The 27136-nt window shown below is 52.4% G+C and overlaps 1 protein-coding gene across 3 annotated transcripts in view; it reads right to left on the bottom strand.

Annotated features, from left to right (window-relative positions):
* The window catches only part of ACOX2 (acyl-CoA oxidase 2), a 43354-nt gene extending 22801 nt beyond the window's left edge, over positions 1-20553 (bottom strand). The window contains exons 1-9 of one of the 3 annotated variants that reach the window (XM_084903059.1): positions 20516-20553; positions 17520-17691; positions 16701-16863; positions 16328-16479; positions 15801-15908; positions 13309-13428; positions 12830-12945; positions 12028-12200; positions 9099-9261 (exon numbers count right to left, since the gene is read on the bottom strand). In XM_084903059.1, coding sequence (XP_084759185.1) covers positions 9099-9261; positions 12028-12200; positions 12830-12945; positions 13309-13428; positions 15801-15908; positions 16328-16479; positions 16701-16863; positions 17520-17676 — 1152 coding nt within the window. In that variant the 5' untranslated portion in view covers positions 17677-17691; positions 20516-20553. Of the gene's footprint in view, positions 1-9098; positions 9262-12027; positions 12201-12829; positions 12946-13308; positions 13429-15800; positions 15909-16327; positions 16480-16700; positions 16864-17519; positions 17700-20256 lie in introns of all 3 variants that reach the window. The other 2 variants (XM_084903057.1, XM_084903058.1) reach the window with 2 other exon arrangements.
* Positions 20554-27136: the final 6583 nt, after the last annotated feature.

The raw sequence follows: 27136 nt of genomic DNA, 5'->3' as shown, positions 1-27136 counted from the left end.
CAAAAACAAAAATAAACAAACAAAAAACATATAAAAAACAATGGTAATAAATTACCTAACCCTACAATTCAGAGTTAGAAAGAAAGCAACAAGAAAAGCCCAGTGTAAGCAGAAGGAAGGAAACAATAAAGATCAGAGCAGAGATAAATGACAGAGACCAAAGCAACAATACAAAAGATCAACAAAACCAAGAGCTGGTTCTTTAAAAGGATAAAATAGATGGGTGAACCTCTAGTCAGGCTCACCAAGAAACAAAGAGGGAAGACCCAAATAAATAAAATCAGAAATGAAAGAGGAGAAATAACAACAGACCCCATAGAAATACAAAGGATAGTTAAAAAATACTATGAACAACTCTATTCCAACAAACTGGACAACCTGGAGGAAATGGGCATATTCCTAAAAAAAAAAAAAAATAAAAAAAAATACAACCTTCCAAAACTCAATCAGGAAAAATCTAAACACTCAATAGGTCAATAACTATGAAAGAAATTGAAGCAGTCATCAAAAAGCTTCCAGCAGCCCTAGCCAGTTTGGCTCAGTGAATTGAGCGTCAGCCTGTGGACTGAAGGGTCCCAAGTTCCATTCTAGTCAAGGTTACATGCCTACGTTTCAGGCTTGATCCCCAATAGGGGACATGCTGGAGGCAGCCAATTAATGATTCTCATCATTGATGTTTCTATTTCTCTTTCCCTCTCCTTTCCTCTCTGAAATCAATAAAGATATACATATTTAAAAAAAAAAAAAAAAAAAAAAAAAAAAAAAAAAAAGCTTCTAGCAAACAAAAGCCCGGGGCCAGACAGCTTCACAGGAGAGTTTTACCAAACATTCAAGGAAGAATTAAAACCTATCCTCCTCAGACTATTCCAAAAAATTCAAGAGGAAGGAACACTTCCAAGCTCCTTTTATGAAGCCAGCATCACCCTAATACCAAAACCAGATAAAGATAACACAATGAAAGAGAATTACAGGCCAATATCCCTCATGAACATAGATGCCAAAATCCTCAACGAAATTCTAGCAAATCGGACCCAGCAGTACATCAGAAAGATCATACACCACGACCAAGTAGGATTTATCTCAGGGATGCGAGGATGGTACAATATCCGCAGATCAATAAAAGTGATACATCACATAAACAAATTGAGAGATAAAAACCCACATAGTTATATCAATTGATGCAGAAAAAGCATTTGACAAAACACAACACCCTTTCTTGATAAAAACTCTCAGCAAGGTGGGAATACAAGGATCATACCTCAACATAATAAAAGCCATATATGACAAACTTTCAGCCAACATCATACTCAACCATAAAACCATTTCCCCTAAGAACAGGAACAAGACAGGGATGCCCACTCTCACCATCCTGTTCGACATAGCACTGAAGTATTAGCCATTGCGATTAGATAAGAAGAAGAAATAAAAGGCATCCAAATTAGAAAAGGAAGTAAAACTGTCCTTATTTGCAGATAGCATGATATTGTACATAAAAAACCCTAAAGACTCCATAAAAATTATTAGACTTAATAAATGAATTTGGCAATGTAGCAGGATACAAAATTAATGCTAAGAAATGTATGGCATTTCTATACACCAATAGTGAACTTATAGAAAGAGAGACTTTAAAAGCAATCCCATTTACCATTGCACCAAAAAAAATTAAGATACCTAGGAATAAACTTAACTAGGGAGGCGAAAGACCTATACGTGGAAAACTACAGGACACTGAAAAATAAAAGATAGAGGAAGACATAAACAGATGGAAGCACATACCATGTTTATGGATTGGTAGAATCAACATCATTAAAATGTCAATACTACCCAAAGCAATCTATAGATTCAGTGCACTTCCCATTAAAATACCAAGGGCATATTTCACAGACCTAGAAAAAACTCTCGAAAAGTTCATCTGGAATAAGAAAAGGCCCTGAATAGCCACAGCAATCCTGAGAAAGAAGAACAAAGTAGGTGGGATCTCAATACCAGATTTCAAGCTGTATTACAAAGCCACTGTTGTCAAAGAACAGACATATAGACCACAAGAACAAACATATAGACCACATGTGTCAAACACAAGGCCCGCGGGCCAAATCCAGCCCGCCAGGCCTTGCAATGTGGCCCGCACCGCGCTGTCATCACTGCACTCCGCTGTCAGTTTATGACATTGTCAGTTTATGACTGTTCAGTAAACCATTCGGCCCGCAATTTAGGCTGGATTTTAGATTTTGGACCCTTCTCTGATTGAGTTCGACACCCCTAATATAGACCAATGGAATAGAATAGAGAGCCCAGATATTGACTCAAACCACTATGCTCAATATTTGACAAAGGAGACATGAATATACAATGGAGTCAAGACAGTCTCTTCAATAAATGGTGTTGGCAAAACTGGACAGATACATGCAAAAAAATGAAACTAGATCACCAACTTAAACCATACACAAAAACAAACTCAAAATGGCTAAAGGACTTAAACATAAGAGGGAAAAGCATAAAAATACTGGAGGATTCCACAAGCAGAGAAATTTCAGACATATGCCGAAGCAATTTCTTCACCGATACCACTCCTAGGGCAATGAGAACTAAAGATAAACACACACACACACACACACACACACACACACACACACAAAAAAAAAAAAAAACCCAAATGGGACTACATTAAAATAAAAAGCTTTTGCACAGCAAAAGAAACCATCAACAAAATAACAAGAAAGCCCACTGTATGGGAGAACATATTTGCAAATGTTGTCACTGATTCAGGTTTAATCTCTAACATTTCATTTACAGGGAACTCATACAACTTAAAAGGAAGATAAATGATCCAATAAAAAAATGGGCAATGGACCCAAATAGAATCTTTTCAAAAGAAGACATAAGGAAGGCCAAAAGACATATGAAAACATGCTCAAAGTCACTAATTATCTAAGAGATGCAAATCAAAATGACAATGCGGTACCATCTCACTCCTGTCAGAATGGCTATCATCAACAAATCAACAGCAAGTGCTGGGGAGGATGTGGAGAAAAAGGAACCCTCGTGCACTGCTAGTGGGAATGCAGACTGGTGCAGCCACAGTGGAAGACATTGTGGAGTTTCCTCAAAAAACTAAAAATGGAACTCCCATTTGACACAGTAATCCCACTTCTAGGAATATATTCCAAGAAACTAGAAACACCAATCAGAAAGGGTATATGCTTCCCTATGTTCATAGCGGCACAATTCACCATGGCTAAGATTTGGAAACAGCCAAAATGCCCATCAGCAGATGAGTAGGTTAGAGAACTATGGTACATCTACACAATAGAACACTATGTTGCTTTAAAAATAAGGAATTCTTACCATTTGCAGCAGCATGGATGGAACTGGAGAGGATTATGCTAAGTGAAATAAGCCAGGCAATGAAAGAAAAATACCACATGATCTCACTCATTTATGGAAAATAAAGAACATTATAACCTGATGAACAAAAAGATAGATACAGAGGCATTGCAGGGGGTCTTCAAACTACGGCCCGCGGGCCACATGCAGCCCGCAGAGGAGTCTGATCCGGCCCGCCAGGTTTTTTGGGCAGTGAGCGCAGCCGAGGTGTTACAGTAGGGATTAGTAGTTCATATAGTCTGGACCTCCAGCTCTCTGAGGGACCATGATCTGGCCCCCACTTTAAAAAGTTTGAAGACCCCTGCATTAAAGCATCGAACAGATTGTCAAATTACAGCGGGAAGGCTGGAGAGTGAAGGACTTGTATGCATGCACATAAGCACAACCAATGGACATAAGACACTGGGGTTGGGGGTGGGATGAGAGCATGCCACAGGGGTAGGGGAGGCTGGGGGAAGGTCAATGGGGGAGAAAAAGGAGATATATGTAGTACTATTTGTAATACTTTAAACAATAAAATTGAAAAAAAGAAGAAATAGGAAGGGAAGAAGGAACACAGGAATAAAGAAAATGACACAAACAAGTACCTATCTACACTAATAAGAGTAACATGCAAATTAACCATCACTCTGCTACACCAAACCATGCCCACCAGCCAATCAGGAGTGAGTATGCAAATCAACCCAATTAAGATGGCAGCTGGCCACAGAGCTAGAGCAAGCAGGAGACCAAGCTTCCCGCCCCGCCCTGACTAGCCCTGGCTTCCACTCAAGGCTACAAAGTTTCAATTATAGAAGATAAATAAATCCCAGGGCCTCCGCTTGGGTCACCGAGGGGCATGGCCAGCCTGCAAACCACCACAGGCCCCTCACCCAGGCTGACCCACACCCCAAGGGAACCCCCACAGTGATCTGGGACACACTTCAGCCAGCTCCCACCCATGCACCAGGCCTCTGTCCTGTCTAATAAAAGAGTAATATGCACATTGACCATCACTCGAACACACAAGATGGCTGCCCCCGTGTGGTCAAAGGTCCTGCCCCTATGTGGACACAAGATGGCCACCACAAGATGGCCAGCAGAGGAGGGCAGTTGGGAGGGACCAGGCCTGCAAGGGAGGGCAGTAGGGGGTGATCAACCCTGCAGGGGAGGGCAGTTAGGGGTGACCAAGCCTGCAGGGGAGGGCATTTAAGGGCAATCAGGCTGGCAGCAGAGAGTTAAGCATCAATCAGGCTGGCAGGGGAGTGGTTAGGGGGTGTTTAGGCTGGCAGGAAGAAGCGGTTAGGGACAATAAGAAAGTCAGGCAGGCGAGCAGTTGGGAGCCAGCAGTCCTGGATTGTGAGAGGGATGTCTGACTGCTCGTTTAGGCCTGATCCTCGAGAGGGTGCAGGCTGGGCTGAGGGACACCCCCCACCCCCCAAATTTTGTGCACTGGGCCTCTAGTCAATAATAACTTTAAATGTAAATGGATTAAATGCCCAAATCAAAAGACATAAGGTAGCTGAGTGGATAAGAAAACATGACCCATATATCTGCTGCTACAGGAAACCCATCTCAGAACAAAGGACTCACACACAGACTGATGGTGAAGGGATGGAAAAAGGTTTTTCAGGCAAATGGAAATAAAAAAAATAAAAATAAAAAAAGCTGGGGTATCAATACTTATATCTGATAAATTAAGACCTCAAAGTGAAGGCCATAACAAGAGATAAGGAAGGCCACTTCATAATACTAAAGGGAGCAATTCAACAAGAAGATATAGCTCTAGTAAACATATACGTACCCAATACAGGAACACCCAAATACATAAAACAAACTTCTGGAGGATATCAAAGGAGAGATTGACAGCAATGCAGTCATAAAAGGGACTTTAATACCCCACTGACACCGCTGGATAAATCCTCTAAACAAAAAATCATCAAAGAAGCATCAATCCTAAATGACTCACTAGATCAGTAATTAACATCTTCAGATCATTTCACCCCAAAGCCACAGAATATGCGTTCTTCTCAAGTGCACATGGGTCATTTTCAAAGACAGACCATAAATTGGGACACAGTCAAAGTCTCTTCAAATTCAAGAAAATAGAGATCATATCAAGCATCTTCTCAGATTACAGAGGTATAAAATTAAAAATCAACTACAATAAAAATCCAAAAATATCAAACACCTGGAGGCTAAATAGCATGCCATTAAACAATAATTGGGTTACCAAAGAGATCAAAGGAGAACTAAAAAGCATCATAGCAACAAATGACAATGAAAACACAGAAATCCAAAATCTATGCGACTCTGAAAGCAGTCTTGAGAGGGAAGTTCATAGCTCTACAGGCCTACCTCAAAAAAACAAGAAATTATGGTAATAAATTATCTAATCCCACAACTCAAAGAGTTAGAGAGCAACAAAAGCCCAGTGTAAGCAAAAGGAAGGAAATAATAAAGATCAGAGCAGAAATAAATGACATAGAGACACCCCCCCCCCAAAAAACAAACAAACAAACAAACAAAAAACCCCACAAAAGATCAACAATACCAAGAACTGGTTCTTTGAAAGGATAAACAAGATTGATGAACCTCTAGCCAGGCTCACCAAGAAACAAAGAGAGAGGATCCAAATAAACAAAATCAGAAATGAAAGAGGTAAAGTAACAGCTGACCCCATGGGAATACAAATGATTATGAAAAAATACTATGAACAACTCTATTCCAACAAAATGGACATATTCTTAGAAAAATACAAGCTCCCAAAACTCAATCAGAAAGAATAAAAAATCTGAATAGGTCGATAACTACCAATGAAATTGAAGCATCCATCAAAAATCTTCCAGCAAACAAAAGCCCTGGTCCAGACAGTTTTACATGGGAGTTTTACCAAGCATTCAAAGAACTAAAACCTATCCTCCTCAGACTATTCCAAAAAATTCAAGAGGAAGGCACACTTCCAAGCTCTTCCTATGAAGCCAGCATTACCTTAATCTCAAAACCAGATAAAGACATCACACACAAAAAAAGAGACTACAGGCCAATATCCTTGATGAACACAGGTGCTAAAATCCTCAACAAAATTCTAGCAAATCAGATTCAGCAATACATTAAAAGGATTATACATGAGACCAAGTGGGATTTATTCCGGAGATGCAAGCATGATATAATATTCACAAATCAATATATGTGATATATCACATAAACATATTGAGACAAAAATCACACAATCATACCAATCAATGCAGAAAAAGCATTTGACAAAATCTAACACCCTTTCTTGATAAAAACTCTCATCAAAGTGGGAATAGAGGGCTCATACCTCAACATAATAAAAGCATATATGACAAACCTACAGCCAACATCACACTCAATGGGCAAAAACTAAACTCATTTCCCTAAGAATAGGAACAAGATAGGGATGCCCACTTTCACCACTCCTGTTCGATATAGTCCTGGAAGTATTGCCATAGCGATCAGACAAGAAGAAGAAATAAAAGACATCCAAATTGGAAAAGAGGAAGTAAAACTGTCCTTATTCATAAATGACATGATACTATACATAGAAAACTATACAAAGATTCCATAAAAAACCTACTAGACCTAATAAATGAATTCAGCAATGTAGGAGGATACAAAATTAACACCCAGAAATCTATGGCCTTTTTATACACCAATAATGAACTCACAGAAAGAAAAAAAAATCCCATTTACCATTGCACCAAAGATATTAAGATACCTAGGAATAAACTTAACCAAGGAAGTAAAAGACCTATACTTGGAAAAACTACAGGACATTGAAAAAAGAAATGGGAGATACAAACAAATGGAAGAACATACCATATTCATGGATTGGTAGAATCAACATCATTAAAATGTGGATACTACTCAAAACAATCTATAGATTCAATGCAATCCCCATTAAAATACCAACAGCATATTTCAAAGATCTAGAACAAATTCTCCAAAAATTCATCTGGGGAAAAAAAAAAAAAAGACCCCGACTAGCTCAGCAATTCTGAGAAAGAAGAACAAAATTGGAGGGATCACAATACCAGATATCAAGCTATATTACCAAGCCATGGGTCTCAAAACTGCCTGGTACTGGCACAAGAACAGATATATAGACTAATGAAACAGAACAGAGAACCTAGAAATTGACCTAAGCCATTATGTTCAATTAATATTTGACAAAGGAGGCAAGAGCATACAATGGAGTCAAGACAGTCTTTTAAATAACTGGCGCTGGGAAATTTGGTCAGATACATGCAAAAAAATGAAACCAGATAACCAACTTACATCATACACAAAAACAAACTCAAATGGCTAAAGTACTTAAATGTTAAGACAGGAAACCATAAAAATCCTATAAGATTCATTAGGCAGCAAAATAGCAGACATATGTCATAGCAATATCTTTACAGACACAGCTCCTAGGGCAATGGAGACTAAGGAGAAAATAAACAAATGGGACGACATCAAAATAGAAAGCTCTGTATAGCAAAAACAAAAACAAAAACAAAACAAAACAAAAAACCATCAACAAAACAACAAGAAAGCCCACTGCATGGGAAAACACATTTGCCAATGTTATTTCAAATAAAGATTTAATCTCCAAAATTTACAGAGAACTCATACAACTTAACAAAAGGAATATAAAGGATCCAATCAAAAAATGAGCAAAGGATCTAAACTGACACTTTTCAAAAGAGGACATACAGATGCGCATGCCTAAGACAAACAGCCCAGAAACAACAAGCCCAGCTTCCACACCCCAGATCTGACCGTGGCACCAGACGCCCTATGGGCAGAGGTGTGTTCACTGGGTCGGCTCCCAGGAGAGCAAAGCCCTGACTCAGCAGGAAGACACCCCTTGTCCTGCCGCCACCCCCTTCTCCCGCCTGGAACCTGTATTTGTGCTGGAGCTGCAGAACCGCCTTATACCCAGGAGCTGGCGGGGCGGGGCCACGCCCTGACCCTGAGACCAAGGCCAGTGGCTGCCTGCACTTCTGATTAAAAAACACCCCCTGTCTTATTCTAGCCAGTGCTGTAGGTTCTTTACCCCAGGAAGCCAGAACAATTCCTAACCGACAAACTAGCCCATATTATATATAAAGCCCCTCCGAGGAGCCCGGGCAGCCTTCGTGATCACACACGTTGTTTCTGCTGCAAAGCGTGTCCCACTCACAGGGTAAATCCGCCCGGCGCCGGCCAAACTGTGCCACCCAATGAGCTGTCAGCACTCTTTGCTTTCCAGAGCTTTTGGGGTTTAGCTGTGCTCCAGGGACTGTGCCTGTGTTCTGTACACTACTAGGTGTGATTACTGCCTCTAACATTCTTCGGGCTTTTGTAAGTTGACCAGATGTCCCGCTTTTGGCGGGACAGGCCCGATTTTTTAACAATTTGCCCTGCGTCCTGTGGTGTTTTAAAAAAGTCCTGATTTTTGGAAAGATTCTTTTAAATCTTTTGGATTTTTTTTATTTTTTTTTTAAACATTGCGGGACGCGGGGCAAATTGTTAAACATCGGGACTGACCAGCCAAAAGCCGGACGTTTGGTCACCTTGCTTGGGGAGCCCTCTGGGGTGGACTTCCTTGTCAGGATGCAGCTCCCCCTGGGTGTGATGGGACGCTGGGGGCGGGGGAAGGAGCCAGTGGAAGGGCCCCTGGGAGCGAGGGGGGCAGAGCCATTTCAGCCCCCTCCTGGCTCTGCCCGCCAGCCGCCAGCAGGTACCTCGGGCAGCAGGCTGAAGTCCCGGTCCAGAATGGCGCCGTAGGACTCCTGGAAGAACTCGCGGAGGCTGGTCCCCGTGAAGCGGAAGGCATAGGCCGCGGCCAGCTGGGGAAAGAGCTTGTGCTGCTGCGTCTGGTAGTCCAGCACTTTGGCCTCCGGGTCGCTGGGGGCAAGAAATGTGGGAGGGTTAGAAGACTATGAGTTACATTCACCTTCCCCTAGCCCACATGTGTCAAACACAAGGCCCACGGGCCAAATCCGGCCGGCCAGGCCTTGCAATGTGGCCCGCACCGCGCTGTCATCACTGCACTCTGCTGTCAGTTTATGACATTGTCAGTTTATGACTGTTCAGTAAACCATTCGGCCCGCGATTTAGGCTGGATTTTAGATTTTGGCCCCTTCTCTGATTGAGTTCGACACCCCTACCCTAGCCCCACGGCCACAACGCCTTAAAGGGCATTTTATCTCTCACTGTAAAACCTGACCCGGAATGACACCAGGCTAGTCATACCCTTTTAACATTCCGCCTACCGTGAAGAACCAACCACGCACGTCCCTGCAGAAAGACGGACCTTTGCTTACGGGTTACGGGGGCCGACCCTTGTGGGCGAGGTTCACAAAATGACAGCCCCTCCTGCTAACATCTGGGAAGGTCTGCATTCTCACACACGTGGCCCCAAGGATTCGGGGTGAGGGCTGTGGCCCTGCACTCCTGATGGTTTGAACCTCGACCTTTCCTGACCCAGCCGCACTTGCCGGGCACTGGAAAAAGCGTTGCACGAATCACTAACTCTGAGGCCGTACACTCGGCCCGATGGAGGGACTGCGCCTGCCTTGTCGGGTGCTGCGTCCCGGGGCCTGAGACGGGGGCCAGCGTGTGGGCTGTTCCTGCTGCAGCTGTTTGTGGAGTGAGAGGCGTGGCAGTGAGAAGCCTCCACGGCTGATGGGGGGAAACCTGGAGTCTCTCCTCTAGGCAGCAGCCCCTCAGCTGGGATGGACACACTATTCCAACCGCCCTCGGGACATTCTGCAGCTAGACCCCCGGGCTCCGGCCGGAACACCACGGCAGCCCCAGCCCAGCGCCTCTGTCCCCAGAGCAGACACTCACCCAGCACGGAGGCCCGGGCTGGCGAGGGAGCCCGGGGTTTGCCAGAGGAAAGGACCCAGGGCCAAGGGCCGGACACGACTGACTGCGTTTCATCCTCAGCACCACCTGGAAGGCCCTCCTGTGGTGCCCGCTTATAGACGGGGAAGCGAGGGACCAAGAGGCGGACAGCCAGCCTAGCTCCCACCACCTGCTGGCATCCGGCCCGCAGTCCATTTTGCACTGGACTCCTGGACCCTTGAGGCCATTGCATGAGACACCATCAGACTCAGACTGGCTGTCCAAGGTCCAGTCTCTACAGGTGGGAAAGCAGACCCAGAGCGGGCAGAGGACTGAGCCGGGTGAGGACGAGAACTGCCGGGCTGAAGCCTGTCCCTCAGCACCACGAATTCAGTCAGTTCTTCTGTGCCCGGCTCTGCCCTCTGTGACTGGCTCTGCCCTCTGTGCCAGGCTCTGCCCTCTGTGCCCAGCTCTGCCCTCTGTGACTGGCTCTGCCCTCTGTGCCCGGCTCTGCCCTCTGTGCCCGGCTCTGCCCTGTACCTGGCTCTGCCCTCTGTGCCCGGCTCTGCCCTCTGTGCCCGGCTCTGCCCTGTACCTGGCTCTGCCCTCTGTGCCCGGCTCTGCCCTCTGTGCCCGGCTCTGCCCTCTGTGCCCAGCTCTGCCCTGTACCTGGCTCTGCCCTCTGTGCCCGGCTCTGCCCTCTGTGCCCGGCTCTGCCTTGTGCCCAACTGTAACCTCTCTTCCTGTGCTCAACCTGTGGCACCACATGCCCAGGCTACACTGGCTACATGCTGGGAGTGTCTATTTGGGACATAATTATTCTAAAAAGTAATTTACCTGAAATCAAAATTTAACTAGTAGACCTGTATTTTGATTTGCTGAATCAGGCAACTGTGTGTGTGTGTGTGTGTGTGTGTGTGTGTCTGTGCATGAGTGTGTGCATGCCTGTGCACTTGGGCACACCTACACATTAAAACAGAGGGCACACGTGTGTGTGTGTGTGTGTGTGTGTGTGTGTGTGCGTGCCTGTGCACTTGGGCACACCTACACATTAAAACAGAGGGCACATGTGTGTGTGTGTGTGTGTGTGTGTGTGTGCATGAGTGTGTTCATGCCTGTGCACTTGGGCACACCTACACATTAAAACAGAGGGCACACGTGTGTGTGTGTGTGTGTGTGTGTGTGTGCGTGCCTGTGCACTTGGGCACACCTACACATTAAAACAGAGGGCACATGTGTGTGTGTGTGTGTGTGTGTGTGTGCGCGTGCCTGTGCACTTGGGCACACCTACACATTAAAACAGAGGGCACATGTGTGTGTGTGTGTGTGTGCATGAGTGTGTGCATGAGTGTGTTCATGCCTGTGCACTTGGGCACACCTACACATTAAAACAGAGGGCACACTCAGCCTTTGCTATTTGGGGCATGGAGTGGAGGAAGTGTCAGCCTAGCACAGACATCCATGTTCAACAAAACGTATCCGAGCTTGGACAGGCCAGTCAGAAGTTGACATTCACAGCCAGACAGAACCCACTTCAGCCTGTGGAGTCTGATGTGGCCATTGGGCGTTGGAGACAGACAGACAGACAGACGCTCACACGGCCCGATGAGGCCAGACACCGACAGACACAGGCCGGGCCAGCTGATCAGGGAGTGAGGGAACAGGCAGAGGCCCCGTAGATGTGGCCAGATGGGCCAGGCTGGGTGGAGGTGTGCCTTGAGGGGCAGTGCCTGCTCTCAGTACATGCTCAGGCAGGGGGACCTTGCCAGGGCACCGGGGACCGAGTTGCCCCCCCTGCATGGTCAGCCTCTGGGCGCCCCTTACCTGGGCCGGAGCCGGGACTGGCGGCGGATGACCGAGTAGCGGATGGCGATGACGCAGGCCTTCTCCAGCAGCGGGTTGATCTCGTCCAGCAGCAGGCCCACCCGCACCACCACCATGGAGAGGTAGTTGCTCTGTGCCGTTCCGAGCTTGACGTAGGTGCCATCTGGCAGGACCTGGTAGGCCAAGGACAGGCGCTGGATCTGAGCCAAGGCTCCCAGCCTGCCTACACCCAGAACTGGGGTCCTCTGTGGCCGATGGACACCATGGTCCTCGAACCACTTACCCAGAGTGGACACAGCCTGCCACCAGCCCAGACGTGCTCATGTGACTACGCTGCTTGTTAGAAGTGAAACATCTGTGCCTGTGGCTGGACAGCCACTGCCTCAAGTGCCCCTGCCCACAGCTCCTCCCCTGGGGCACCCTGGGCCTTCCCAGAGGCCACAGCTAAAGTCACGCCTGGCTCTAGAACTTGCCCCTGCACTTGGCCGGTGTCTGTTCAGCAACTGGTTGTGTCCAAGCACAATCCCTCTGCTCTTCAGATGGCCTCGCCACCCATCTGCCATCCAATGAGGTGAGCATTTACCCACGAGAACTCTGAGGCTCAGAGGCCAAGAGATTTGCCCCAAACCACACAGCTCCTAAGCCAGGGTTTTACCCAGGTCTGTGGGATATCAGCGCCCCTCTGGGGGAGAAATACCCCAAACTCGGCTCTGCGGAGAAGGCCCAGAGCCAGCGGCCGCCTGCGCGGGACCCCCATCCCCTCTCCAGGCGGTGCAGGCCTGCGGACTCCCCGGACCCACACCTGTGCGAAGCGGCTCAGCATGTTTTCCCTGGGGATCCGCACGTGGTCGAGCTGCAGGAAGCCATTGTCTATGTACTCAAAGTCCATCTTGGGCCCGATGTCTCCAGCAGTGACTCCTAGGAGGAGATGGAGTTGGAAACGTGGGTCCATTGAGTGCTTGCTCTGTGCCAGGGACCACGCACACACACACACACACACACACACACACACACACACACACACGCACGCACTCCAGCTCCTGAGCCTCACAGCAGCCTGTGCACTGGGCTGTTTGCAGACGACCAAGCTGGAATCAGACAGATGCTGCATCTCTAGATCATCCAGCTGGTTAGCATCAGGTCTGTCCAACTAGACGCCTCGCCTCCCTGCCCCAGAGGGACCGATCCGGCTTTCCCCGGGGACCTCTGAGGCCCCCAGGCAGGGCGTGCTGCAGGGGGTCTCCTCCTGGCTGGGGTCCCGGAGGGAGCCGCATGGCTTACCGGGCAGCAGGCTGTGGTCCTGGAGGCTCCGGATGGGCACGATGAAGGCGTGCATGCCCCGCCGGGCTCCCGAGCAGATCAGCTGGGCCAGCACCAGCGCGTGGGTGGCCGATCGTCCCACTGAGGGCGGAGAGATGGGTGTGTGAGGCTGGTGTGCAGAGCACAGGCTAACCGCCCCCTCCCCAACCCAGGGACCTGGGTGTGAGCCAGCCTGGAATGCGTTAGGAGGGCCAGTGCGGTGGCACGGGGAAGGGCGGGGCACTTTGAGGGGACGGGGGCTGGTTTGAGCTGCCTCCAAGGATGGGGGACGGGAGGACCACAGGAGCCCCGAGGAGTCACATGGGGAAGGGTGTGAAGGCGGAGGGAACAGCAGGCTCAGGAGCTTGAGGACTGGACAGGCTTCAGGGGGACGAGGCAGAGAGGAGGTAGCGTGCAGGTCACAAAGGGATGCTCACTCGGGGTTCCCCTCAACTCACAGGCCCCGACTTGTTGGAGTGACTGGAACCATGCAAAGAGCTTTAATGCCTGTCTGACTCTAGAATATACTGGGCCGGAGAGCCGTTTGGTGGCTGGAGGCACAGGCGCTTGTGTGGAAATGTCAGGTTTGTGTAACAAGCACCTGCAGTTCTGGAGGCAGGACCCCATGGGGCAGGGAGGCTCAAGGAGGCTGGCGGAGACATCGAGGGGGCCAAACCCTGACAAAGGCCAAATGGAGCAATCTGGGAAAGCCAGACATCTATTCAAATTCGATTCTACGACAGTCTTCTGGCCGAAGGGTGTGCCCGTGAGTCATTTTCTTTGGGGTCAAGGAGACAGGGGTGTGTGTGTGAGGATGCGTGGCAAGGACGTGGGCCCGAGGCACAGGGACGTGTGCTCACCGCTGTCCCCACCTGGCGGATGGGCACCTTTGTAAGGTCTCTGATCACAGAGAGGAGGGACCGCTGAAGGCACTGTGAAAAGCTTGTTCTTTTCTGTCCTCAAAAACCTACTAATAGCCCTAACTGGTTTGGTTCAGTGGATAGAGCATCGGCCTGTGGACTCAAGGGTCCCAGGTTCGATTCCGGTCGAGGGCATGTACCTTGGTTGCGGGCACATACCCAGGAGGGAGTGTGCAGGAGGCAGCTGATCTACGTTTCTCTCTCATCGATGTTTCTGACTCTCTCTTTCTCTCCCTTCTTCTCTGTTAACATATATATATATATATATATATATATATATATATATATATATATATATATTCCTACTAATAAATGACTCTGGCTCAGCTGGTGTGGCTCAATGGTTTGAGTGTCGACCTATGAACCAGTCAAGGCACATGCCCTAGTTGCAGGCTCAATCCCCAGTAAGGGGGATTCTCAAGCCCCAGCCAATCAATTCTCTCTCATCATTGATGCTTCTGTCTCTCTCTCCCTCTCTCCCTTTCTGTGTGAAATCAATAAATTTTTTTTTTTTTTTACAAAAATGACTCTGCCTAATTATAATAAATACAGTTAATTATCATTTATTAAAATTTGGGTGGTGCCAGACCCTGTGCGGGTGCTGTCCAGTTCCTTCAGGGCAGGTGATGAGTCCCATTTTCCAGAGGAGGAAACTGAGTCAAATAAAGCCGAGAGACTCCTCAAGGTTATTGGCCTGGAGAAGGCAGAGCTGGGATTTGAACTGTCTGATTTCAAAGGCTACTTTCCTCTGCAGCTGTGACAGCAGTCTTTCTTTCTCTGTCTCTCCATCTTCCCCCCACCCTCTCTCTCTCTCTCTCTCTCTCTCTCTCTCTCTCTCTTTCTCTCTCTCTCTCTGTCTCTCTGTCTCTCTCTTTCATGTCCCTATGTCCCTCTGATTTTTCTAGCCTCTCTCTCGTCTCCCTCTGTGCTAGTCTCTCACCTCTCCGTGTTTCTCTTTCTGCTTTAGTTGAACTCCTCCTCAATTCGTTGTGTATGTACTTTTCGGAATAAATGTCACTAGTGGGTACCAGCTGCCACGGATGGGTCCTTGGAAGTGTATTCTCACACATGAGGCAGAGGGCCTTGGGGAAGCACGGACGCCACCTGGCGGCCATGGGAGGTGCCGCGGCCTGATTGGCGCTGGTGGTGGGTCTGGAGCGGGGACACTGAAAGCTGTTAATCCCAGCCTGTGCACTGCGGCTGGCTGGCGGCAAACTTTGGGAGATGAGAGGCGCTGGGATTGTGGGAGCGCTGGGACTAAGCCAAGTGTGTGTTCTGTGCATGCACACGTGTGTGCCTGTGAAAGGGGCTTTGGCCTCAGCCCCCAAAGGTTGGGTCCACTTCTTTAGTTACTTCCAAGTGCCCCTGGGGCCTCTCAGCCACTCACCCCCACCTCCGCCCCATTTTACAGAGTAAGAACCTGAGGCTCCAAGAGGTGAACTGACTTGCCCAAGGCCACCAGCCTAGAGCAGGTAATCGATCTGAGGGGGGCACCCAGGCGCCAGCTCTGTTCTCCGTGGGGACAGACGGGGCGGGCGGTGGGTGGGCACTCACGGTCCCCCGGCCACCACTTGGTGGCCGTCAGCGTGGGGCTGTGCATCACAAACTCCTGGGTGTCCGCATCGTAGGTGGCTTCCGTCTCCAGCCCCTGAAGGTACGTCCCTGGGAGTCAAGGAGGGGCGTTAGACTCTGGCCAGGGTGGGGATCTCACCTGCGGAGCGGGGTCCAGGCACCAGCCCAGCAGGACTGGGGTACCTCCCCGCTGTGCTCACAGGCATTGCTTCCCCCCCCCCCCTCACCGCCCCCGGGCTGTGTGGGGGCACGCGGCCAGCCCACGACAAGGGTGGTAGCTGACATTTCCGGGAAGGACGTCTTGCCACCTGTGAGCTCGGACATGGTTTGTATAAATCAGGAGAGGGCACCACCCCCTCGCCCGGACCCTTGCCGGCCGCCTGCTGTAGGATTTGGGCAGGATCTGATCACAAAGCTCCCTCTCCCCTTCAGTCTGCTCGTCGGTGAGGACTGAGTCGTGCCGGGGCCCTGGGGCTGCGCCCTGCCCGCGGCAGCCCCGGCTGGCTCACCGTGTCCCAGCTCCGTCTGGGCGTACGTGGCGATGATGCGGAACTGGTCGCAGAGCGGGGCCCACTTGGCGATCTGCTCCTCCGAGCCCAGGCTCTGCAGGGACTTCGCGAAGATGTGGTGTAAGCCCAGGGCCAGGTCTCCGGTGACGGCCCTGTGGGGGGAGAGAGACGCTGTGGTTGAGGCAGGGGTCCGGGGGGGGGGGGGGAGACTCCCCTGAGCAGGTGCGGGAGGGAAGGGGCGCCTCGCGTCCGGCTCTCCCCAGAAGAATCACCGCTGTTGTTGGGGAAACTGGTTTCCGGGGCCGGGGCTCTGGGGGACCCCGGTGGAGCCCGGTGGACCCCTCTCTGCAGGGACCGCCCGTGGACTGAGCACCTGAAGGCGTAACGGAGTTCCCGGCTGCCCTCCGACCAGCCCAGGCGCCGCGCGAGCATCTGCAGGTGGAACTTCTTCTTCACGCCGGCCTCGTAGTGCTCGTTCTGGCTCATGAAATAGTTTTCCTTCAGGCTGAACTCGGGGTCACTGTGGATGATGCTCTCTGCCGGGAACAGACAGCCGGGGCGCAGGGACCCGAGTGAGGCTCCTGGCACCGCCACAGCTTTCCCCCCGCTGGCCGCCGGCCGTGGGAAGGGGTCAAACGTTACTGTCACGCCCTGTCCGGTTTGGCTCAGTGGTTAGAGCGTCGGCCTGCAGACTCAAGGGTCCCAGGTTCGATTCCGGCCAAGGGCATGCACCTTGGTTGTGGGCTCATCCCCGGCAGGGGGTGTGCAGGAGGCAGCTGATTGGTGTTTTTCTCTCATCTATGTTTCTGACTCTCCCTTTCCCTTCCTCTCTGTAAAAAAAAAAAAAAAATCAATAAAATATATTTTAAGAAAAAGTTACTGTCACTTGACAGCTGCGATGGCCGAGGCCCAGGCCTGGGCAGGTGACTTGCCCAGAGTGACAAAGCTATGGCAGCAGCAGAATAAGGACCCACATCCAGGCCGCCTGCTGCGAGGACTCTGCCTTCGGTCCCTCCGAGGGGCTCGGGGGCTGCTGGCATCAGAACCATGCCCTCGGGTCCGAAGGGAGTGGCCGCAGTGGCACTGTGAGAGCAAACGCTGCCGTGTGAAGGTGGAGGAGCCGCTGAGAGACTCCCCTCCCGAGGGCAGCGTGTGGGCCCAGGGCAGACGGCCCGCTCCCGCCCGCGCTTACCCACTCTCCTGCGGAGCGCGGTGTTCTCGGCGCCGCCGTCCAGGATGTTGGTGAGCCGCTCCACGTCGAAGGCCGGCTGGCGCCGCTCGCTCTCCATGTCGGGGTGCACCCGCCAGCTCCAGGCGTCCCCCATCGACACGCGCGCTGGGCTGCCCATCCTCGCCGGGTCCGCCTGCCGTCGGAGACACACACAGCGGCCCCTGAGCTGAGGTTTTGCTTCTCGTCGTTTTGCCCATCGGTCGGCGGCCGAGCGAGGTCCAAAATGGTTAAGTTCCAGAAACAAACAGCTCACAAGCTTTCGATTGTGCAGCCTTCCGCGAAGCATGATAACACCCCTCGGACTCAGCCCCGCCCTCCCCAAGCGTGGACCACCCCTTTGCATCCATCCCTGCTCCTCCGTCACTCAGCAGCTCTCAGGTATCGGACCAATGTCGCGGGGTCACAGAGCGGGTGCGGAGTCCCCTTCCTTCGTGACGCCCCAGAGCGAGAGGCTCCTCTATGTGCAAAGGCGGGTGCAGTAAGATGCTTTGAGAGACCACATCCATATAACTCTTATCACAGTACAGGAGTGTTGTTATAATGGTTCTATTGTTAGTTATTACTGTTAATCTCTTTTTAAAAATCAGGAGTGTCGCCCTCACTGGTTTGGCTCAGTGGACAGAGCGTCGGCCTGCAGACTGAAGGGTCCCAGGTTCGACTCCGGTCAAGGGCATGTACTGTACCTTGGTTATGGGCACATCCCCGGTAGAGGGTGTGTAGGAAGCAGCTGATTGATTTTTCTCATCGATGTTTCTAACTCTCTATCCCTCTCCCTTCCTCTCTGTGAAAAATCTATAAAAAATATTTTTAAAATATCAAGAATGTCAATCTTTATTCTTTTTATTGTGGTTAATCCATATATGTATGTATGTGTATGTATATATATATATATATATATATATATATATATATATATATATATATTTTTTTTTTTTTTTTTGAGAGAGAGAGAGAGAGAGTAGAAAGGAAGGGGAGAGACACACAGAGAGAAACATCGATGTGAGAGACACATTGACTAGTTGCCTCTTGCATTCGCCCTGACCAGGTGCAGGGGTTGAGCCTGCAACCAAGGCATATGCCCTTGATCAGAATCGAACCGGGGCCCACTCATTCCGCAGGCCGACGCTCTATCCACTGAACCACGCTGGCTAAGACTGCTGTTAATCTCTTACTGTGCCTAATTTATTCATCATGCTTGATTTCAGGTATATACAGATCCCTCTTGGATAAGGGGTGGAGGCAGCCGTACTCCTGGCCGAGGTGCACCGAGAACCTGTGAGCAGGAGGAGTGCCAGGGCTGAGTGCCAGCCAGGGGCCGCCGGGTGCCTCTCCGCCCCACGCTCCGCCCTGGGGCATCGGCTGTGGCCCAGGCCCGGCCTTGTCCAGGTGCCGTAAGCAGGGATTGCCCAATAAGGGGACAGTCAGTACCTGTTAGACCGGGCAGGATCTGACCATGAAGCTCCTGCTGCCATGCAGCCTGTGTGACAAGCATGACCTGGGGAGGTCCCCCCACAAGTGAGGGTCAGGAGGACACTGATGGTGGCGGGGTTGTGCGTGGCCTTCGGCTGCACAGCTGGAGGTGGCCAGGGGTTGGATGGGGTCTGGCCACGAAGCACGTGCTCCAGCCCCGCCATGGGGCCTGTGGTCCCCCGTTCGGGGTCCCCGGCCCATGTCTGTGCGCCTGGAGGATGCTGTGGAGCTGGGGGAGGAGGCTGGCTCCTGGCCTGGGAAGTGTTCTCCCTGGAGGCCCTGTGCGTCCTTGTGGCCACGGTGGGCCCTGCATCCTCCATAGCAAACCCCCAGCCTTCCCGGGCCTCTCACTTCCTCAGCTCCTTCCGCCCCGTGGCCACCAGCACCCTCACCCCTCGGGGCCTCAGGGGTCTTGTCCCTTCTCCCCGCTGCCTGGATGGGCTCTTCCTGGGATTTGCTCCGGACCCTCCGCTTGTGGACGGAGCCCAGCTCTCCCTTCCTCCTCTGTCCCCTGGTGCCCCTACTCAGCTCCACCTCCAGGGACCCCTCCTCTAAGTGGCACCCCTGGGGAGTCAGAGCACCCCCTCAGGCCCTGACGTGCTCCCATGTGCCCCTCCCCCCGGCCGTGAGTGCCCGGCTGTCCCAGGAGCCGCCCTCACAGGGGACATCAAGCCCTTCCGCAGGTGGCCAGCACTTCGATCCCCTTTCTTTCTCACCTCCACCCTGCACACCCTCTACTGGCATCACCACTGCTTCCCAGAGTCCCAGAGCCTCAGGCAGGGAGGAGACACGGGGAGGCCAAATGGGACTCCTGTGCAGGCTGCCAAAGCCACACGCCCCACACTCCTCTCTCTCCGCCCTACCTCTCGCTGCCTCCTGCAGGGAGCACCGCCCCACCCCTCAGCCCCAGGCTCCCCCAGCGGGTCCTCCTCCTGCACACGCTCCCCCAGAAGCCCTTGGCTCCCTAACTACCTCTTTCAAGTCTTTTTAAATATATACATAATTATAAAACATATATATGATTGTTGATAGTATTACAGATACCTCCCTCCCCCCACTCAACCCCTTCTCCCAGCCCTATCCAACCCCCAGGGCTTCACCACCTTATTGCCCGGGCCCATGGGACTTTCAAGTCGGACCCGTCACCCCTGCCTGGCTCCCAGTCTCCCTCCCTCTGCGCTGCTCTGTCTTCTGCGAGGTGTCCTGCCACACAAGACAATGTGCTCACTTATTCTGTTTTTGCTTGCGGCTGCCTCCCCTCCTAAAAGGTAAAGTCCAAGAGGGCAAGGACCTCTGTCACCTTCATGCTGTCGCTCCAGCCCAGCGCAGGGCCCGGCCGGAGGGGTGACTGGCAGGTAAGTGTCAGTTAGAGAGAGCAGGGCCCAGAGTCACTGGAGCCGCGGGGAAGCCACTACTTCATTGGCCCAGCGGGCAGGGGTCTCCCAGTGCCCTCCCTCAGCCCGGGATCCCCGAGGGATCCGACTCACCTCTGCCCCGGTCTGCACTGCAGGCCCGGCCCCCAGCTGTGGCAGGCCTAGTTCCGGCGGGCGGGTGGCCCGGCCCCTTTCTCCTCCCCTGAGGGGCGGCCCTGCCAGGCGGCCGTCCCAGCTGAGCTCCCTGTGCTCTCTCCCGCCCGCTCCCGCTCCCTCCCCGCGCTGGGACTGCCCGGTGCCCAGCGGGGGGCTGATGAAGCCGGAGAGATAGCTGAGCACCAGGCTGGCCGGGCAGCTCAGTGAGTGCCAGCGGGAAGCTTCTGTCTTCCTCTTCCTCTCCCTCCTCCCCGGCCCTGCCTCCCAGAGCCTGCTCCGGGGAGAGAGCACACCCGCACCCCACTGCACCCCGCACCCCGCCGCACCCGCCTCCCCGGCCCTGCCTCCCAGAGCCTGCTCCGGGGAGAGAGCACACCCGCACCCCACTGCACCCCGCACCCCGCCGCACCCGCATAAAGAACCTCACGGCCCGCCCGCCCGCAGCCCAGGGACCGGGCTCGGATCCCCAGGTGTGACAGCCCCTCCCGCCTCCCAGGCTCCCCTCCCTGGTCTGTAACGCACAGGCCACATGGGAAGCTCCTGGGGAGCAGGGAAGCCCCACGCATGTGTAACGGGCGATTGTTACAGCTTTCCTGGCTCCCATAAAACATTTCTTACACCGAGAGTGAGCTTGGTGGTGGGATTTCTGATTGTGGGGCCGTCTGCTGGGGAGGTGTTTCTGGGCAGAGGCGTGAGTCCCTAGTGTACAGGATGCATTGGTTTGTTTCCTTATCAATACATATCTCTGAGTGCCCACAATGCACTGGGGTACTTACCGCAGAAGCTAAACTAAACTAAACTAAACAACTAAACTAAACTAGATTAGTGCCTGGCCCTGGGGAAGCTGCCCAGTGGGACTGGGGGCTGCTGGGAGACCACAGTCACAGGAGGGCCGGCAGGAAGACCTGGACAGCAGTTCACAGCCACTCCTGGGGAACTTCCAACTTATTTCCACGGGAAGCCTCCCGCCCCCTCGCCAGCCCCGCTCCCCCAGCTCTTCCTGCTTCCCTGCCCGCTCCTCCATCCGCCATCTCACCACAGAGGAGCCCCTCCGGGAAGTCACGCAGTCTGGGCTAGCACTCTGGACCTGCTTCCTGACTCTGAGCCCTCATGGTAGAGCGAGAAAGGAGTCTGGTCTTGACGCCGAGCCCTCCACACAGCTCCTCCTGAGGGCTGCCCCTCGGCGGTGGCCCGACTCTCCACACAGCTCCTCCTGAGGGCTGCCCCTCGGCGGTGGACGCGGAGTCCTCCACACAGCTCCTCCCGAGGGCTGCCCCTCGGCGGTGGACGCCGAGCCCTCCACACAGCTCCTCCCGAGGGCTGCCCCTCGGCGGTGGTCCGACTCTCCGCAGCTTCAGGAGAGCGGGCACTGCCCGCCGTCCTCGCCGTGGAGCTGTGTGGACAGCATTCCCTGCTCCGGGGCCAGCGCCTTGGCGGCCGGGGGGCCAGGCCTGGGTGGCAGAGGCCTGGCATGCTGGTGGGGCTGGCCTCAGCTACCCCTAGCCCCGCGGCGGCCAAACTGGTGCCGCGTGGCCCACGTGAACCGCATATTACTTAAATCTGCCAGCAGGCCCCACAGCCCCACGTGAACCGCATTGTCAGTGTGAACCTCCCAGGATGGCTCCTGGCCCCACGTGAACCACATTAATAACATCTACCCGCATGGCCCAGGGCCCCACGTGAACCACACTGTTTGTTAGTGTGAACCTCCAGGCATGGCTCCCGGCCCCACATGAACCACATTGATAACATCTCCCCACATGGCCCAGGGCCCCATGTGAACCACACTGTTAGTGTGAACCTCCAGGCATGGCTCCCGGCCCCACATGAACCACATTGATAACATCTCCCCACATGGCCCAGGGCCCCATGTGAACCACACTGTTAGTGTGAACCTCCAGGCATGGCCCACGGCCCCATGTGAACCACATTGTTAGTGTAAATCACCAGGCATGGCCCACGGCCCCACGTGTACCACATTGTTAGTGTGAACCTCCAGGCATGGCCCACGGCCCCACGTGAACTGCATTGATAACATCTCCCCGCATGGCCCCCGGCCCCACGTGAACCACATTGATCATGTGAATCTCCCCGCATGGCCCACGGCCCCGCACAGACAGAAACACTCTTCAGAAACGCTGTGCCACGAGCTGAGAGCTCACCTCGCAGGAGCTGCCAGGGGCCAGCCTTTCTTTGGGAATGTGTGGGGGTTTGAAATCCTGCTGAGTCAGCCACTGCTGCCCCCTGGGTGCTGCCAGTGTTCCCAGTGCTGTCTTCTCTGTGGGTCAGCATCCAACCAGGATCCCAATGGCACGCAACGGTCCCGACTCTCTGGTTGGTCAGCCCCTCAGTCACAGTCTTTTATAACCTTGGTGCTTTGAAGGGTGCTGGTCAGGGGTCTCTTTAGAACGTGCTTCCAATGTTCCTTTGAGCCAGGCTCTCAATGTTCCTTTATTTGCTTTTTCACATCTCGTGTACATAACATTTTTCTTTTTCTTTATTCAAATGCATCCTGTTTTGCCAACAGAAGTTTAACTTCATGTGGTTAAGTTTAAAATGCTATTTTAGGTTCTTGTTTTTATAGTTTAAAAATATTTAATTTTCATTTGCATTGTGTCCTGTGTATGTATAAGGTGTGGGTCTAAATGATCCCTTTTTGTATCATTATTCTCTTACAGAGACATTTATTGTTATTGTAGAACAAATTCATTTGCTGAATGAATAAATAAATATTGAAAAGTATTGTATTAGTCTTAGCACCTCATATATTAACTTCTTATATTTGCTTGATTCTATTTTGGAAATATCAGTACTGTGCCAGTGGTTCATTATTTCTGCCTTAGTGTGATATCATATAATTTAAAATTATCCTTTTGTTATGTTTTGAAATTTAAAATTTGGTAGAATTGAGCCCATCCTTTATATACATATATATGCAGAGTGTCCCAAAAATGTATGCACACTTTAACAGCTGATAGCTCAATTTTGAAAAGGAAATCTATTTTAATAAACACTGCCTTATAATTATTCAAAGTGTGTGTATACAATTTTGGGGGACACCCAATATATTTCTGTGTATTTGTGTAATTTCTTCGATTTCCCCTTTTGGCCTCCCTGCTTGCTTCTTTTTCGAGATGAATTTCTTTTTTTTTTTAATTTTTATTGATTTTTTACAGAGAGGAAGAGAGGGAGGGATAGAGAGTTAGAAACATCGATGAGAGAGAATCATTGACCAGCTGCCTCTTGCACACCCCCAGTGGTGTGCCTGCAACCAAGGTACATGCCTTTGATCAGAATTGAACCCGGGACCCTTGAGTCCGCAGGCTCTATCCACTGAGCCAAACCGGTTTCGGCTTGAGATGAATTTATGAAGTGAACATCTATTTCTTTTTCCTGCTCAGACACCCTTCCCCTTTTTTCGGTAAGAAAATCCTTCTTTCTTGTGAAGAACCCATATGCTCTGGGTGAAGTTGCTCCTGGCTGTCCCCATATGGCCCAGTCATGATCAAGCACAGTATCTTACCTCCCTGGTCAAAAGTGGTTGGTTCCAGAATGAACACAATCCAAGATGGGCCAATCAGAAACCTTCCTCTCTGACTACCCACTCCCCCAAATGGTTCCTAATTGGGACAGACACTTTGTGCTGTGCTTGCTGAGTTGGAGGAGGGTCAGAGGCAGGCAAGAGTCAGTCATCTCACCCCCAACATGGAGAGAGCTAGAGAGAGAGAGAGAGAGAGAGAATGAGAGCTTGATGCTTTGAGGAGTCCCTCGATCCAGCCATACCTGAGGCTTGACTTTATACTTCTGAAATATAAATTTTCTTCTTAAATTCTTTTACTCACCACTAAAAGAGTCTTGATTAGCACAGTTTATTGTCAAAGTCTCAGGTCTCTCCTGGGGATTTAAAACCTAGTAAAGATGACAATGTCCCTAGATTAAAATGGACAATATCCACCCGTCTTCCCGACTCAGAGGACCACACCTGTCTCCACTTTCACCCATTTGTTCCGATCAGTGTTTTAATGATTTTATTGGAAAAGTACGTTTTGAGTTAAATTAGCTTCCATGTCACTTACTTGCTCAAAACATCACGTGGAACCATATCCCTCTTCACGACGGGAACGCGCAGACCGCGGTGGCCGTGGTTTGGGTCAGTGCTGGGGACACGCACCGCCCGGATCCGAAAGGCAAAGCACACGCTTGCTTCTTCCTCACGCCTCGCCTGCACCGGCGTGCCAACGTCCAGGACAGCTGCCCTCCGGGCCTGAGCGAGCCGGGCTGCTCTGACCGTGGCTCTTTCACCTGAACGGAAAGCCCCCGCACGCACTGCTGGGGGAGAGAGAGAGACCGAGGGTCCCCGGGGGCCTCTCACAGCCCCAGCCCAGAAGGGCCCTCATTCCCCTTCCTCTCTCATTCCTCCGACCAGAACTAGCCAGAGGGCCCTGCCGAAGGGGAAGGGGCCAAGGGGAAATCTCCCAGTCCTCCAACTGCCCAGGGAGTAGAGGAGGGCCGGCCCAGGGAGCCACGGGGATGCCAGCCACACAGGTGCTCCTGGCCTCCTGGGGTCTGGAGAGGCCCACAGTGGGTTAAAGCAGACAAGGAATCCCTCAGGAGTCACTTTAAAACGGCAGTAAAAGGAGCGGAGTGTATGGGGATGGAGAAGGGATGGGGTGTGAGAAAGGATGGGACCGAGAGAAGGGCCGAGAGTCTGGGGCGACCAGCTCTGAGAGAGGGATGGCTGTCCAGCGAGCTCAGGGACTAGGAGACATAACCAAGTGGAAACGGGGCTTGGAGGGTCCGGTCCTGGCAGGGAGGACAGAGTAGAACCTCTGAGGACGGGAAGGTGATGATTAACTTGCACTGAGCGCTGGCCGTGCGCCTGGCTCTTGCCAAACATCCTGCTTGTTGACTCAGTCCTCCCAACAACCGGTGGTGCTGGTGCCATCGGAACCTCACGCAACCCCAGAAGCTCAGAGATGTTGAGCAGCTTGCCCAAGGCCACCCTGCTGGGCTGGCGAGTGGCAGAGCTGCACCCCCCTCCCCCCCCCGCCCCCAATCTGACAGCCCGTGCCACCTGTCAAGACGTCCTTAAAGGGGAGACAGAAAGAGGGAGCAGGAACTGCCACCCCTTGAAATGTGCCAGGCCCTGGGCTGGGCACTCCAGCTACTCACATTCCAGGCCCTGCCAGACACGTGGAGGGCCCCTCCACCCTGTGCCCCCCCGGGCCTCCTGGGCAAAGGGCACACGCGGACCCCCGGGCCCCATTGGGCCGCTGCCTTTGGTCAACGCTGGAGAGGATGCGGCCGGGAGCCTGGTCGCTGGGGTCCACTCCGCAAGGTTGGTGTGGGCCAGGCCGCCTGCTGGCTGGGGAGGAGGCAGGAGGGCCGGGGAGGAAGGCTGCGGGGCCTGAGCACTGGCAGAGGCGCCGGGGACAGATGGGAAAGCGTATGTGTGGGCGCTTTGCACAACACCCTCCTACGGCCTCCCGGCCACGCTGCCAGGGTAAATGTGAAGGTCGACACCGGCTGCCTGTGCCCTTTCGGCAGGGGCCGTCCTCTCTAAACGCCTGGTCTTTCCCTGTGAAATGGAGGCAGTGACATCCTGGGGGAGAAAAGGAGAGGGTTCCTGTGTCCAGCTCAGTCCCCGGCAAGACACTCCGTGTTCCATCAGCACAGAGACGGTTACCTGCATCACAGACCCGGGACACGGGGTCCAGCGAGTTGCCCGGCTTGTGACACACACTGACTGGCCGCGCTGGGGCTGGACTCCAGGCCTGGGCCCAGAATCAGCCCTCCCCCAGGGCGAGCCTGACCCTGGCCTTGCAGCGGGAAGGAGCAGGTGAGTCAGGCACCCAGAGGGAGAGGTAGGGGCCCTGGTCCCATGGGAAGCCTTTCCTTGGAGGGGCAGGGGAGCCCCACTGGCTTGGCTGTTGCCCAGGAGAGTTGCCGGGGCCCCTGACTGGGCAGTTCTGCGCGTCTCTGCAAGGCCTTTCTGGGAAGCAGAGGGGCACATGCACCGAGAGGGCCGGCCCGCCCCCTGTCCTCTCTGGGTGAGGGCCAGCCACCTTCCACTCAAATAACTGCCACCGGCTGAGACGTGGGCAGTCCATACCGGGAGGGCGAGGCTCTGCTCTCTTGAAGCCAGGAAGAGGGGCACCTCAGGCAAGGCCTGGGGGTGTGTCAGGGGAGGGGGAAGAGGGAGGTGGAGCGTTGGTGGGTCTTTGGGGGCACACACACCAAATCATTTAAGCACTGCTTGTCTGTAGGGCCCGTCCTGCAAGAGGAAGGAGTGGCACGCGATGGCAGATTCGGACCTGCTGGCTGTGGGTGACGTTAGGGGTGGGGCCATGGCAGTGTGCAGACGGTCCTCACCCCAGGATTCACGTCGGTCGAGTTGGCCCGAGTCTGTTTTTACAGGTGGAGGCTGAATCCCTTAGGTTGAGACGGACAAATCACACACGGAAGGCGCCACAGGCTCGCACATCTCGTGGCCAAAGGTCAGGGTGGCGCAGGGGCCGCCTCTGAGCGTCTGAGCGCCAGGCCCCGCGTTCACAGGGAAAGGCAGGCTGTGCGGACAGC

Source organism: Pipistrellus hanaki (assembly GCF_964339955.1).
Source record: "Pipistrellus hanaki genome assembly, chromosome: 13".
Lineage (NCBI taxonomy): Eukaryota > Metazoa > Chordata > Mammalia > Chiroptera > Vespertilionidae > Pipistrellus > Pipistrellus hanaki.
The sequence above is the reverse complement of the archived record's forward strand: the minus strand, read 5'-3'. Positions and strand labels throughout refer to the sequence as shown.